Source organism: Convolutriloba macropyga, chromosome 10 (assembly GCF_964194025.1).
Source record: "Convolutriloba macropyga chromosome 10, txConMacr16.3, whole genome shotgun sequence".
NCBI classification, from domain to species: domain Eukaryota; kingdom Metazoa; phylum Xenacoelomorpha; order Acoela; family Convolutidae; genus Convolutriloba; species Convolutriloba macropyga.
The window spans coordinates 39,742,761-39,756,185 of NC_134477.1; the positions used below are offsets into that span (position 1 = coordinate 39,742,761).

Genomic DNA, 13,425 nt, shown 5'->3' on the forward strand with positions numbered 1-13,425 from the left:
AGATTGCCGAAAAATAGCCCCCGTTGATTCCCATAACTCTATTGGGATTGACAGAAAAGAAAATCTCAACAAAAAATTATTTTTGTATGAAAACATTTTTAAGTGCGATTTATTTTGATGTCATTTCGTAATTGAACATACTCCTGTCTCTCAGTGAGAGGCTACAGGGTCTAGTATCAATACCAATAATCTTTATAGATAGTAACTAAAACTTATGAGAACAAAGTTCAAGTACCGGGCATCAAAAAATGGGCTTTATGGGTTTATCCCGTTTCTATTTCTGACATTGATTTTTTATACTGACTCTCTTCATTTTGAATTGCTTTGCTGAGCAGTTCTGTTTAAAAAGACTTTGAGCAGAATGACAGAAGAGTGAACAAGCCTAGAGAATTCAAAAAGATTTCACGCAAAAATGTCGAAAAAGCGGCATAATGGGTAAAGCGAAAAAAAAGTTCGACGAAGTAAAAAAAAAACATAGCAGGACAAGTCCTGACGTACAATTCAAAGAATTTTCATTGACTAAACAAAAAACTAGACCTAGAACGGACTGTGAATGGATTGGGAAAACCATTTAGAAAAAAATCCGATCCAAAAAATCGAAAAAACAGAAAATCAAAGTGAAATTGCCGCATGTGAACAAAAAACCACAAGCGAGAAAGCGAATTTTTGTTCAAACGCCGTTTTCTCACTCTATTTTAAATTTAGAGCGAAAAAATTTCACGCCGCAAAACCACTCGCTTTTTCGATCCATTTCCTGTTTCGGCGTGACCAAAATCACTACTCCAATTTGACTTCAAAAATCATGAAAATGTGTGAACAGATCTTAAAAAAAGACAGCGCCCCAATACAATTCAAATTCTTTGAATTGTAAAAATAGGAGCGCTATAATAGCCAGTTGAGATGAGGGCGGCTATTAAACACTAAGATGACACCAATAATAGGTATTGCTTCTGCTTGGCGGCTAGAAAAATTTCTTTTTCAAATGGATTTGAGAAATGTACTATTCCTTATTCTCGTTGAACCAACATTTCATCCTAACCATTTGAACAAATTCGCAATTCTTACTTGAATCTCCGACATCGCTCACTCCAAGCAAGATGCGTAACAAGAATCTCGCCTTGCGTTCTTCTCTCAGAAGCACCTCAACATACAATGGCAGCTGCAGTGTCAGTCCTAGCAGAGCCAGACAGTGGGGTGCTACAACTGCAACTCCACCCGCAGCACTGGTCGCAGATGAAGCGGAACCACCTCCACCGCCGCTGCTTCCTCCTGTTCCGTAGCCAGTGGAACCAGGGTATCCACCGATGCCATCTTCCATATCTAATATGACACTTCATTTAGCGTCGTTATACAATATTCAATGTGATGGGAAGCCCAAATTACTCTCAAATTCGCCAGAGAAGCCAAACGACATTGGAACTGAAGCTTACTTCGACCTATCACCGCAAAATAATATCAACCAAAGCTTCAAACTCAACAGATTAATACATTCACAGAACTTGCTCTTTAAATTTTGTTTTACGAAGGTTGAAGGTTTTCCAACCGAAAGTGTCCATGTAATTTTCTTCGTCACTGCTTTCGACCACATCTATGACGTTGTAAGAAGAATTCTTCCCAGATCCTCCGGCACCACCAGCCCCATCTGGACCCGCTTGCCCTCCGAAAGTGTGCTGGTCGATCAGGATCCACTCACTCAGGTCTAACTTCTCACTGCCTGGGAATCCCATGCCTCCACCTAATCACAGGCCAGCATAATGATTTTACTCAAGAAGACAAAGTTGACTAATTGTCTTAATTGTGAGTCGCAGTTGTTTAGTTAGTGCAAACATTCGCAGGGCCCAAAATTTTAAAATGCTGGCGAACCTACACTTTGGCGCCAGCCTTGGAAGTTGGGAAAACATGTGTTAATTACTTCAGAGATTTCGTTTGAGACCTAATTTCCAATTATTTCACAAACGTTTATGAACTTTTAATGCAAGAAAAAAGAAAACAAACCAACTAACGTCGGATGAATTGCTCTCACAGACGGGGCAATTTAATTTAAAATGAGCTCAGAAAGGGTCCAAAAAAAACTTCCCCACTGGGGTTCCAACCAGCACCTCCAGGATTGCCGCCTGACATCTTAACCACTCAGTTGCAAAGACTCTGATCTCCTTTCGCTCACAATCACTTTAACCAACGGGCCTTATTTCAGAGCAAGAGCAACTTAGATCACTCAAAGAAAGAATTAAAGTGTCAAGAAGTCAAAAGCGTCAAGCAAAAATTTTGATAAATGGACACACGTTTACAATTATTGCTTCAAACTTCGTTCGAAAGCAATTAAAAGCATATCTTGCAGATGGTCGGAAAATAGCCTCCAATGATTCCCATAAACCAGAGAGGGATTGAAAGAACAGAAAAAAATAGATAGATGTACAAAAACCATTTTTAAAGCCATAACTTTTCTGATTTCAATTCATAGTTAGACATACTCCTGGTTCTTAATGGCGGATAAAGGGCTAGTTTCAATATCAAACATAGCCGGCAAATTGCCGAAAAAGCCGCCGTTGACGCGCTAGACGCACAACGGGATTGAAACGGAAAAAGAAAAAAGAAAAGAAAGAAATTGACAAATTTTTCCTAAGTTTCAAAAACTGTTCGATATCAGTGTCCAGTTTCCGTTAGATTCTAAAACATACCCGGCAGATTGCAGGAAAATAGCCGCCGTTGATTCCCATAACTCTAATGGGATTGACAGAAAAGAAAATCAACAAAAAATGATTTTTGTATGAACATTTTTAAGTGCGATTTATTTTGATGTCATTTCGTAATTGAACATACTTCTGTCTCTCAGTGAGACGATACAGGGTCTAGTATCAATACCAATAAGCATTATAGATAGTAACTAAAACTTATGAGAACAAAGTTCAAGTACCGGGCATCTAAAAATGGGCTTCATGGGTTTATCCCGTTTCTATTTCTGACATTGAATTTTTATACTGACTCTCTTCATTTTGAATTGCTTTGATGAGCAGCTGCTGTTTAAAAGGACTTTGAGCAGAATGACAGAAGAGTGAAACTAGCCTAAAGAAGTCCAAAAGATTTCACGCGAAATGTCGAAAAAGCGGCAAAATGAATAAAGCGAAAAAAAAGTTCGACGAAGTAAAAAAAAGGAGCGCTATAATAGCCGGCTGAAAGATGATGGTGGCCATTAAACATAATTACTTCAGCTTCTAAACTGAAGAGTTTTAAGCTTAATACTAATATCATCTAGCAGTCGTTCTAATGAACTTTGATAACCAAATGCACTATGACTTTATGATCGGGCTTTAACGATTTATCCCGTTTCTTTTGATTTTGCTCTTTTTACATTAAACGTATTCAATAACGATTGAAACTCAATGCGGAAAAGAACTTAGAATCCATTCTGTTAAAACGGTGAGTGAGGTAAGTCAGAAGTAAAAAGTGAACATCGAGACATGAAAACGATAAACGTGATCAAAAGGTAACGCGAATTAAAAAACATAGCAGGACAAGTCCTGACGCACAATTCAAAGAATTTTCATTGTCTAAACAAAAAACTAGATCTAGAACGGACTATAAATGGATTGGAAAAACCATTTAGAAAAAAAACAATCCAAAAAATTAAAAAAAAACAGTAAAATTGAAATTGCCGCATGTGATCAAAAAACCACTAGGAAGAAAGCTAATTACATTTTCAAACACCGTTTTCTCACTGTACTTAAAAATTCGATTGAACAAATTTCACGCCGCAAAACTTCGCTTTTTCGCTCCACTTCCTGTTTCGGCGTGACCAAATTCACACTCCAATTTGACTTCAAAAATCATGTAAAAATGTGTGAAGAGATCTTTAAAAAAAATGAGAGCAGCCCAATTCAATTCAAAATCTTTGAATTGTAAAAAAGAGAACGCCTACATAATAGCTGTTTTAGAGGCTGACGGTTGCTTTTAAAAAGCAACAGAGATGGTACCTAAGACTTATTAGAACAAAGTTCAACTAGCAGGCATCTAAAATTGGGCTCTATGGGTTTATCCCGTTTCTCTTCTTGATTTCGTTTATGACTTCATTCAGTTTAGATTGCTTTGCTGGGCAACTGCTGTTTAAAAACGCTTTGATCAGAATAAAACTGGCTCAGAAAAGTCAAAAAGATTTCACACAGAATGTTGAGCAAGCTGTAAACTAAGGTAACTAAAGGCAAACATTTTTGTTCGACTAAGTGAAAAACATCGCAGGACAAGTCTTGAACTAATATTGAACGAACTTATTATACTTACGGCAACAATATCAAATTGTTCACAAGAACAACTTTGAATGTGAAAAAAAGTACTTCCACGAAAAAAAACATACCTGGCAGATTGCCGGAAAATAGCCGCCGTTGATTCCAATAGGCATGATTGGGATTGAAAGAATAGAAGATATTAAAAACAAATACTTTGGTAAAAAAAGCATTTTTTTAAGTACGATTCATTTTGGGATTAAGAGATCGTAAGAAAGACTTATAAGAACGACGTTCAAATAGTGGGCATCCAAAATTGGACTTTATGGGTTTATCCCGTTTCAATTTTTTTTGATACTGACTCTGTTCACTTTGAAATGCTTTGCTGAGCAACTGATGTTCAAATTCACTTCTAGCAGAATGAGAGAAGAAAGAAACCAGCCTAGAGAAGTCAAAAAGATTTCACGCAAAATGTCGAAAAAGCGGCAAAATGGTAAAGCGAAAAAAAGTTCGACGAAGTAAAAAAAACATAGCAGGACAAGCCCTGAAATACAATCCAAAGAATTCAATGAAAGACTGAGAACTAATAAGAACCTGACCAGCAGATCAATTGAACAATCCCAGCAAAAAGACAATCTCAAAGTTGAGAAACTAAAATAATCAAACAAATTAAATAACAACATAATCAAGGATAAATCTCTTGAAGCTTTTATCATGAAGCCCAAATATGATACAATTTAATATACTCATTTACTCACGCACAAGACACGAAAGAGACTCCACTAAAGGTAGACGAACAAGAAATTTTACGAACGCTTCAAAAAAAACTGACAAGTGCAAAATTTAAAGAGTTTCTAAATTTTGCGGCAATAAGATGTTCAAAACCATTTTTTCGTCTGGAGTTCTGCTGCCATAAAACCCACCTGCAAGACCTAAAAAGTTTTGTTGGCCAACAAAGATAGTTAAACTCAGAAATGGCAAAAAATTTTAGAATTAAAAAATAATTAAAAATTTTAACAAAATAATGCTAAAATTCGTGATATTAACATCTTCAGAACTGTTTCATTTTCTCCAGAAACGAAAAAGTAATTTTATTCTAAACCTTAAATAATTTCACTGGCTCATAAAGGTCAATAAATTTGGAACACAACAATTTTCAGAAATATTGAAAAAAAAACAATTAATTTTTATCAAAATATTACAAAAACTCATGTTATTAAAAAAATTGATAACCAATCCATTACCTCTAGAACATTGAAGTTACTTATTCTTTGCCACTAGAAACTATGCAGCAGCCTAGTATTAAAGCGTAGAGCAAATTCTGTGGCCTTTGATTGAGACACCTAAAAAATCACAAAAACTTTCAAAAAAACTTGCAAGCTTTATCAAAAAATTGCAAAAATTCGTGATGTTAAAATGTTCAAAAACCATTCCATTAACAATAGAAACTATGCAGTGACCTATTATCAAACCGTGAAGCAGGTTTCTTGAAACCTAGGGCTGAAAAAGCTCTTTAAAACTTTTTGTAAAAACTAGTATAAAATTGCGTGTTTATATTTGGAGTACCAAAACAAATAGAAACGGTCATAGAAAATAATTACGCCTTGGAAAAGACCTTCATCAACGTTTACAAACCTCAATTTTAGTCGGGTCCTACAAAAAACTCGAAAATGGCGAAAAAACGCAAAAAATTGGGAACATTTTGGGCTCGAAAACTCCTGAAAATGACCTTTTAACCTTGAATTACGGCCTTCCCAGTAGCTTCGCTACTCTAAGCAATTGAAAGACTATTAAATGTGTCTAAGGGCCTCTAATGAAAGTTGATGCCCGCTGAGCTTTACCTGTTTATCCCGTTCTGAAAGCTCAAAGTCATGAAAAGTGTGAAAACATCTCACAAAAATAAAAAAAAACATAGCAGGACAAGTCCTGAAATACAATCCAAAGAATTGAATGAAAAACAGACCTAATGAACCTGGCCAAATGAACAACCCAAAAGAGTCAAACAAACTAAAAAAATAATCATTGCTAAAACTCTTGAAAATTTTAAACCGAGGGCCATAAATGACACAATTCAAAATTATCATTAGTTCACGCACAAGCTTTGAAAGAGATTATTTTGCCACTAAAGGTAGATAAACTCGAGAGATATAACAAATGCTACAAAAAAACTGAGAAAAGCAAAATTTAAAGAAAGTTTCTAAAAATCGCTGGAAAAACGTTAAAGACTAATTTTTTATCTCTAAAATTCTGTCATGTAACACATCTGCAAGACTTAGAAAAGCTTCGTGGGACAGTAAAGGTCGTTAAACTCAGAAAATGACAAATTCCAAACATTTAAAAATAACAGAATCTTGCTAAAAACGTGATATTATAATCTTCAGAACCCTTTCATTGTCTCCGGAGACTATCCATTATCCCTATTGCAAGCCTTGAATAGCTTCACGGGCTCAAAAATGTCCACAAAATTGTAACATGATAATAATTTTCAGAAAATTGAAAAAAATTAATTTTATCAAGAAATTGATAAAATTCGTGTTATTAATATATTGAAAACCTTTCCATTACCTCTGTAAACTATGCAGTAACTTATTATCGAACTCTGGAGGAGATTCCTGGGCCCTGGTGCAGGAAAAACTAAAAAATTTTCAATACATTTTTAAAAAAACTTGAAAAATTGCAAGTTTTATTTTAAAAACCTGCTACAATTTGTGATATTAAAAAACTGACAACCATTTTATTTCCACTAGAAACTATGCAGCAACATACTTGCAAACCATATAGGAGGTTCCCTGGCCAGTGAGAAAAAATTATAAATTAAAACGCAATTTTTCTTTTAAAAAATCGTTAAATTCGAAATACCAAAATCTTGAAACACATACCCCATTACAAATAAAACTATGCAGTAAACTATTGTCAAAACCTAGAAGAGATGCTTTGGCCATTGAGGTTAGAGAAACCCAAAAATTGACAAGAAATTTCAAAAACTTAAAAAAATTCTATAAAAAAACTGCTAAAATTTGTGATGTTTAAATGTTGAAAACCACTCCACTATCACTAGAAATTATGAATTAACCTATTATTAAAACCAAGAGGAGGCTTCTTGAAACCAGGAGCTGAAAAACCTCAAAAAATGACAAAAATTGTCAAAAACCTTGAAAAATTTGTTAAGAATTTGTATAAATTTGCGCGTTTGCGGTTGGGAGTACCAAAACATCTAGCTCTTAAAATGGCCATAAAACGTAATTACCTCACGCCAAACACCATTATGAAGCTTCACAAAGCTCAATTTCAGACTGGTCCAACAAAAAATTGGAAAAATGACGAAAACAATGCGAAAATTTGCAACATTTTGGGCTCAAAAACTCCTAGAAATGACCTTATAACCTTGAATTACGGCCTTCCCAGTAGCTTCAACACTCTAAGCACTTGTAGGACAACTAAACGCGGCCACGGGCCTCTAATGAAACTTGATGCCCGCTGAACAAACTGAACTAAGGTAAAACAAAAAGAAACTATAAGTAAAAAAAATAGGAGCGCTATAAAAGCCGGCTGAGAATCCGAGGGCGGCTATTAATAAAATATTCAACAACATCTTTTCTAGTAGTTCCTCCTTTTTCATTTCATTTGCTCGATCAGTTACTCACTAAATATCTAGCAGCAAGAACGAAAAACCATTAAACAATTGAAACTTTGGTCCTTTATTTAAGTGCAAAGTTCCCCATTTAGCACTGAAAATCCTCCTGTAAGTAGCAACGCTAATAGCACTTTGAGCAGAATGAGAGAAGAGTCAAATTAGCCTTTCGTGCAAAATGTTGAACAAACTGAACTAAGGTAAAACAAAAAGAAACTATAAGTAAAAAAATAGGAGCGCTATAATAGCCGACTGAGAATCCGAGGGCGGCTATTAATAAAATATTCAACAACATCTTTTCTAGTAGTTCCTCCTTTTTCATTTCATTTGCTCGATCAGTTACTAAATATCTAGCAGCAAGAACGGAAAACCATTAAACAATTGAAACTTTGGTCCTTTATTTAAGTGCAAAGTTCCCCATTTAGCACTGAAGTTCCTCCTGTAAGTAGCAACACTTATAGAATAGCTCCAAATTAAGGGCTTAGTAAGAAAAACTAAATTGCGAAGCACAAAATCAGACGAAATAGGGAAAAATATAAAAAAAAGACAATTATAAGGCAAAACTGTTTCAATTTATTCAGTTTTCTTAAACAAAGATAACACAAAACAATATGCTAAAGCAACTAATTTCAACCACAAATTCCCTTGATGCTATAAACGATGAAAAAAAACAAAACCTGCTAAAAAGCGTCCAACAAGGCAAAATGTTTTGAACATAACCGACTAACGTTGGGCAAACTGCTCTCAAACGACCGGCGAGCGGTTGGCTTCGTCAGTAGCTAGGCACGGTTTAGTGCGGCTAGCTTTAGCTTAATTGAACGGTCTTAAGAGAGCGCAGCGGGGGTGGGGGTTCCGCCGGGGGCTGATGGGGTGGCAACAGTGAGGGAGGGTCAATCTCTAAGAATCGCCCTTCGCACCATAAGTATGGGTCTCCAAAACAGTTTCTGTGAATCGCACACTTGGAGACTAGTGAGCTGAAAGGCTCCAAGAGAACTTAATTCCCGCAGAGCGCTACCTGTTATCTCGTTTTTGAGGGTTAGACAAAAAATCGGTAAAGTGAAAAAACTCATGCCAAAGACGTTATTTCGGTTCAATGGGGAAAAATTGTTCAATCAACTCATATCATCCTAATTAGGGGCCCAGGGATACCTATCAATTATGAAAATAAGTGACACAACAAAAACATAAAAAAACCATAATTTTTTTTAAAAAGCCGTTTCGGAGTCAAAAAGACTGAGATATTAACAGAATCTATTAAATTGATTGAAATTGAACTCATTAGAGAGCTTAGAGACCGACCTGTCATTAACCAGAATGTGGTACAACAATAATCACAATAGACTAAAGTAGGGCATATTGCTCTCAAGCGACCAGCGAACGGTTGGCTTCGGTAGCCTCCGGTGGGCTTAGGGATGCTAGCATTAGGTGTTGTGAGCGGAATGGGGGTGGGTCAATGCAGGCGGTAGGGCTGCAGGAGAGCTGAAGGAGAGGGGGTCCCAATTGCCAAGTTGGAGGAAGGAGGACGGAGTGTTGGGGGATGACTGAGGGGGTTAAATTATTAAGACTAAGAGACATAACCTACTAACGTCGGTTTGCTCTCGAACGAATTGCTATTAAACGACTAGCTAGCGGTGATACTTAGGGATGAGAACCACTCTCCGCGCCTTGAAATTGTCTCCTCTAAACAGTTTCGGTGAATCCCAAACCTAGACAATAGTAAGGCGTCAGACTCGAAGAGAGCTGCTAGGCCACTTAATGCCCTACGAGCGCTACCAGTTTATCTCGTTTTTGAGGATGAATCGCCGAAAAACAACTTATAATCTTCTTCTTTTGAGAGCAATTAGAAAGAAGAAAAGAAGCAGGCAACCCCACCCCCCCCCCCCCCGCAAAAAAAAACATGCGAAAAGTTTTTTGACAACAATCTACGTCAAAGTCGTTAAAACTGTTAGTTTGGAAAATGAAATCTTCAGCAATTTAAAACCTTTCTTGTTCTAGGGCCATGGAGACCGGTCATACATGAAACTATGCGACAAAACAACAAATCATAAAGAAAGGCAACCCAAAAAATTTCATCGAACAAAAGACGAGTCAGTCATGAAAGCTGTCATTTAACATTTAACAATAGAAACTATTAAAAGACTCCAACATGACAAGTTAGAGATTGAAGAGACCGTCAATAATGAGAATACATTGTAAAACACTAAAATAATTACAAAAACGAGCAAAATCGAAAGAACAATTAATTCAGAAAAACCATAATGCTGATCCATTAGTTGCCTTTTTAGAGCTTTCAGCAACCATGCCTTAAAAATAACAACACGCGTATCACTTTTTTAAAATATTGGTGCAGAAAAGGCAGAGAAAAATAGCGAAAACAGAAGGCAATTTGCCACACGTAAAACAAAAATAGCTCTCAAAAAATGAAAAAGTTAATTTCTGACTTCACTTGGAAGGCAGCTTGAAAACTCTTCAGCGGAATAACTACTTGCTTTTCGCTGCTTTTACGACTGTTACCTGAATAAAATCACAAATCCAATTTTCTTTTTCATTGACCGACGAAAGATGGGGGAAAACACAGCGGGAGGAATTCAGCGAAACCCCCCCCCCCCCCGAAGTAGAAAATTGACAATCCTCGCAGATCTGATGTACCTCCTACATGATTATACTAAACTTTTTGTAGCAATAACAGGAAAATTAACAACAAATTTCAACCAAAAGAGCTCCCTAAATTCTTTTATGAAATTGACGAAGAATACAAAAAAAGCTTGAAACTAAGCAAAGCGGTCAAAATTAAAAAAGAAAGTTTAATATTCGCCTCAAATGGTCGAAAAAGCTTCCAAACAAACAATTCCTAGTTTAGATAACAGAGAAACGCCTATGAATGAAAATGTTAAACTGAAAAACAGATTCGCGAAACCCGCACGTGATCAAATACTTTCCATATCTGGGCGAAAATTTCTCACACCTCCTTTCCTTACTCTCTCCCAAAAATGCAACATGAACGCGAAAACCACTCTATTTTCTTCAGATTTTTTCAGCTGTTTGACCTACACTTTGTTTTCGCGCATTTCACTTCTTTCACATAACCCCAACAAAACAACCGATGAAAAAGACTCTCCAACGATACTCCTCTTCCAGTCGTAAAAAAGTCAGTGCACCAATACAAATAAAATTTATTGAAGAGTATTAAAAATAGGTCAATTATAATAGCTGACTGAAAATATGAGGGCTGCTATTAACTAGACAACGTGACCAAGAATTCTAACGTTACCTGACATTAGAAATCTTTGTCCCGAGTAAAAAACATTAAATTACACTAACTAACATAGCCATCCGATTGCCGGAAAATAGCCGCCGTTGACGCGCTTGATGCACACCGGGTTTGAAACGGAAAAAGAACGAAGAGAAAATTGACCGATTGTTTTTTTTCAGTGCAAAAAGTGTTATAATTTGGCGTGCAGTTTCAGTCGGACTTCAAAACTAAACTTAATTCAGCTTCTAAACTGAAAGCTAATGAGCTTAATACGAATGTCAGCTAGCAAACACGCTTAAAGAATTTTGATAGCCTAATTCTTGAACTAATGACAAGGCTCTATCGGTTCATCCCGTCTCTTTTGATTTTGATCTTTTGACTTTGACAGCATACACCACATTGCGTAATTGAATGCGAGAAAGAACTTAACATCTATTCAGTTGAAACAGTGATTGTTAAACGTCAGAAGTCAAACGTGAAAATCATGAATTAGGTAAAACGAAAAACGTGATCAAAAGGTAAAGCGAAAAAAAACATAACGGGAGGAATTCTCGAAGAAACGTCTCTGGAAAAAACTTTTTAAATTAACTGGTATTCACAATAGTGACTACCAAAACTAAAAAAAATTAGCCCATGAAAACAACTGAACTAAACAAATTGAAAAAAAACTAGTGCTCCTGTATTTAATAAAAGCAAAAATTACTACTCATTTTTCGAAAAACTTAAAAACTGAAAGAAAGAATTTTGCAAAATTTATCACCTTCCGCAATTTTTCTCAATGAAAACAAACACTAATTTATACCATAAAAACTATCAACTAAACATAGCTGGCAGATTGCCAGAACATAGTCGCAATAGATTCGTAGATCTGCAGTCTCAAAAAACAGTGAATAGACCAAAAACAAAAAGTGGTCTAAACATACCCGGCAGATTGCCGGAAAATAGCCGCCGTTGATTCCAAAAAAGCTTGATTGGGATTGAACGAATAGAAGATATTGAAAAAAAAAGAATTTTGTACAAAAAAATTTTTTAAGTCCGATTTATTTTGGGATTAAGAGATGGTAACTAAGACTTATAGGAACGACGTTCAAATAGTGGGCATCTAAAAATGAGCTTTATGGGTTTATCCCGTTTCTATTTCTGACTTCAATTTTTTATACTGACTCGGTTCATTTTGAATTGCTTTGCTGAGAAACTGATGTTCAAATTCACTTCTAGCAGAATGAGAGAAGAGAGAAACCAGCCTAGAGAAGTCAAAAAGATTTCACGCAAAATGTCGAAAAAGCGGCAAAATGGTAAAGCGAAAAAAAGTTCGACGAAGTAAAAAAAAATAGGAGCGCTATAATAGCCGGCTGAGATGAGGGCGGCTATTAATCATTCAAGACTGAGATGTTATATTTCGATTAAGAATCTGCTAAGAATTAAGAATCAAGTTATTGCTGCCTCTATTAGCTGCTCTCAAATAACGTTCAATTAGAGTGACAAAAAGTCACTTGACCTTATCTCTTTGAACTAAAGTAAATAAAAGTCAATTTCAAACTGAGGAAGTCATTTTTGAGAGTGAGTTAAGTCACGTGTGACGAAAAACTTAATCACGCGACTGAAAAAAATCACTCCGCTAAGAGCAAAGAATGATGTCACGCACGCAATTCAGTTGAAACTGCATGAACGAATGAACAAAAAGCAGATTTGAAGGGGTTGTCACGTCATAACGTCGTAACAAAATTCTTGACGAAATAAAAAAAAAACCAGGAGAAGGCCAATAATAGCCCCAGCTATCTCTGTGCGGCTATTAATAACTAAAATAAACCATAAGCAGTAGTTGTCGCTGTAACGATCAATGAAAGCGATGATAAAACTAAACAAGGGTCAATAAATTTATCAAGTAAGAAATTAATCATGAAACATTTTTAAGAAAGGTTAATATTCAAAGGCAAAAAGTCTTATATAACCAAAATCTAACCCTAAGAATAATCCCAGAAGAAAGATGTCAACCAAATTTTGAAACAGTGAACCTAGCAAAAAACTCAGTGCTAAATTTTATAAACAAGCTGCAAATCAAAAATTGAAAAAAAAATCAAGACTAAAATTATTTGTTATAATCAATACTTTTAGTACTAATATAAGCAGAGCCAATAAAACTATAAACCTGAGGAGATTGCTGGCAGGATATAAGCTACAGTGTGGAGAACACAGACAGTGTAAAAGAGATAAGAAAATTAATTCGCAACTTTTGAAAAATAAAAGAATCAAATATGAAATTCTAATTAAAAATCAAATTGAAAACCATCAGGCAAAAATAAAACCATGGACTTTTCATTATG

The 13,425-nt window shown here is 35.7% G+C and overlaps 1 protein-coding gene across 1 annotated transcript in view; it reads right to left on the minus strand.

Moving 5' to 3' along the window:
- The window catches only part of LOC142348021 (dual E2 ubiquitin-conjugating enzyme/E3 ubiquitin-protein ligase BIRC6-like), a 245,200-nt gene that overhangs the window by 87,851 nt on the left and 143,924 nt on the right, over nt 1-13,425 (minus strand). The window contains exons 40-41 of the mRNA XM_075399188.1: nt 1,544-1,735; nt 1,066-1,320 (exon numbers count right to left, since the gene is read on the minus strand). Of these exons, the coding sequence (XP_075255303.1) occupies nt 1,066-1,320; nt 1,544-1,735 (447 nt within the window). The remainder of the gene's footprint in view (nt 1-1,065; nt 1,321-1,543; nt 1,736-13,425) is intronic.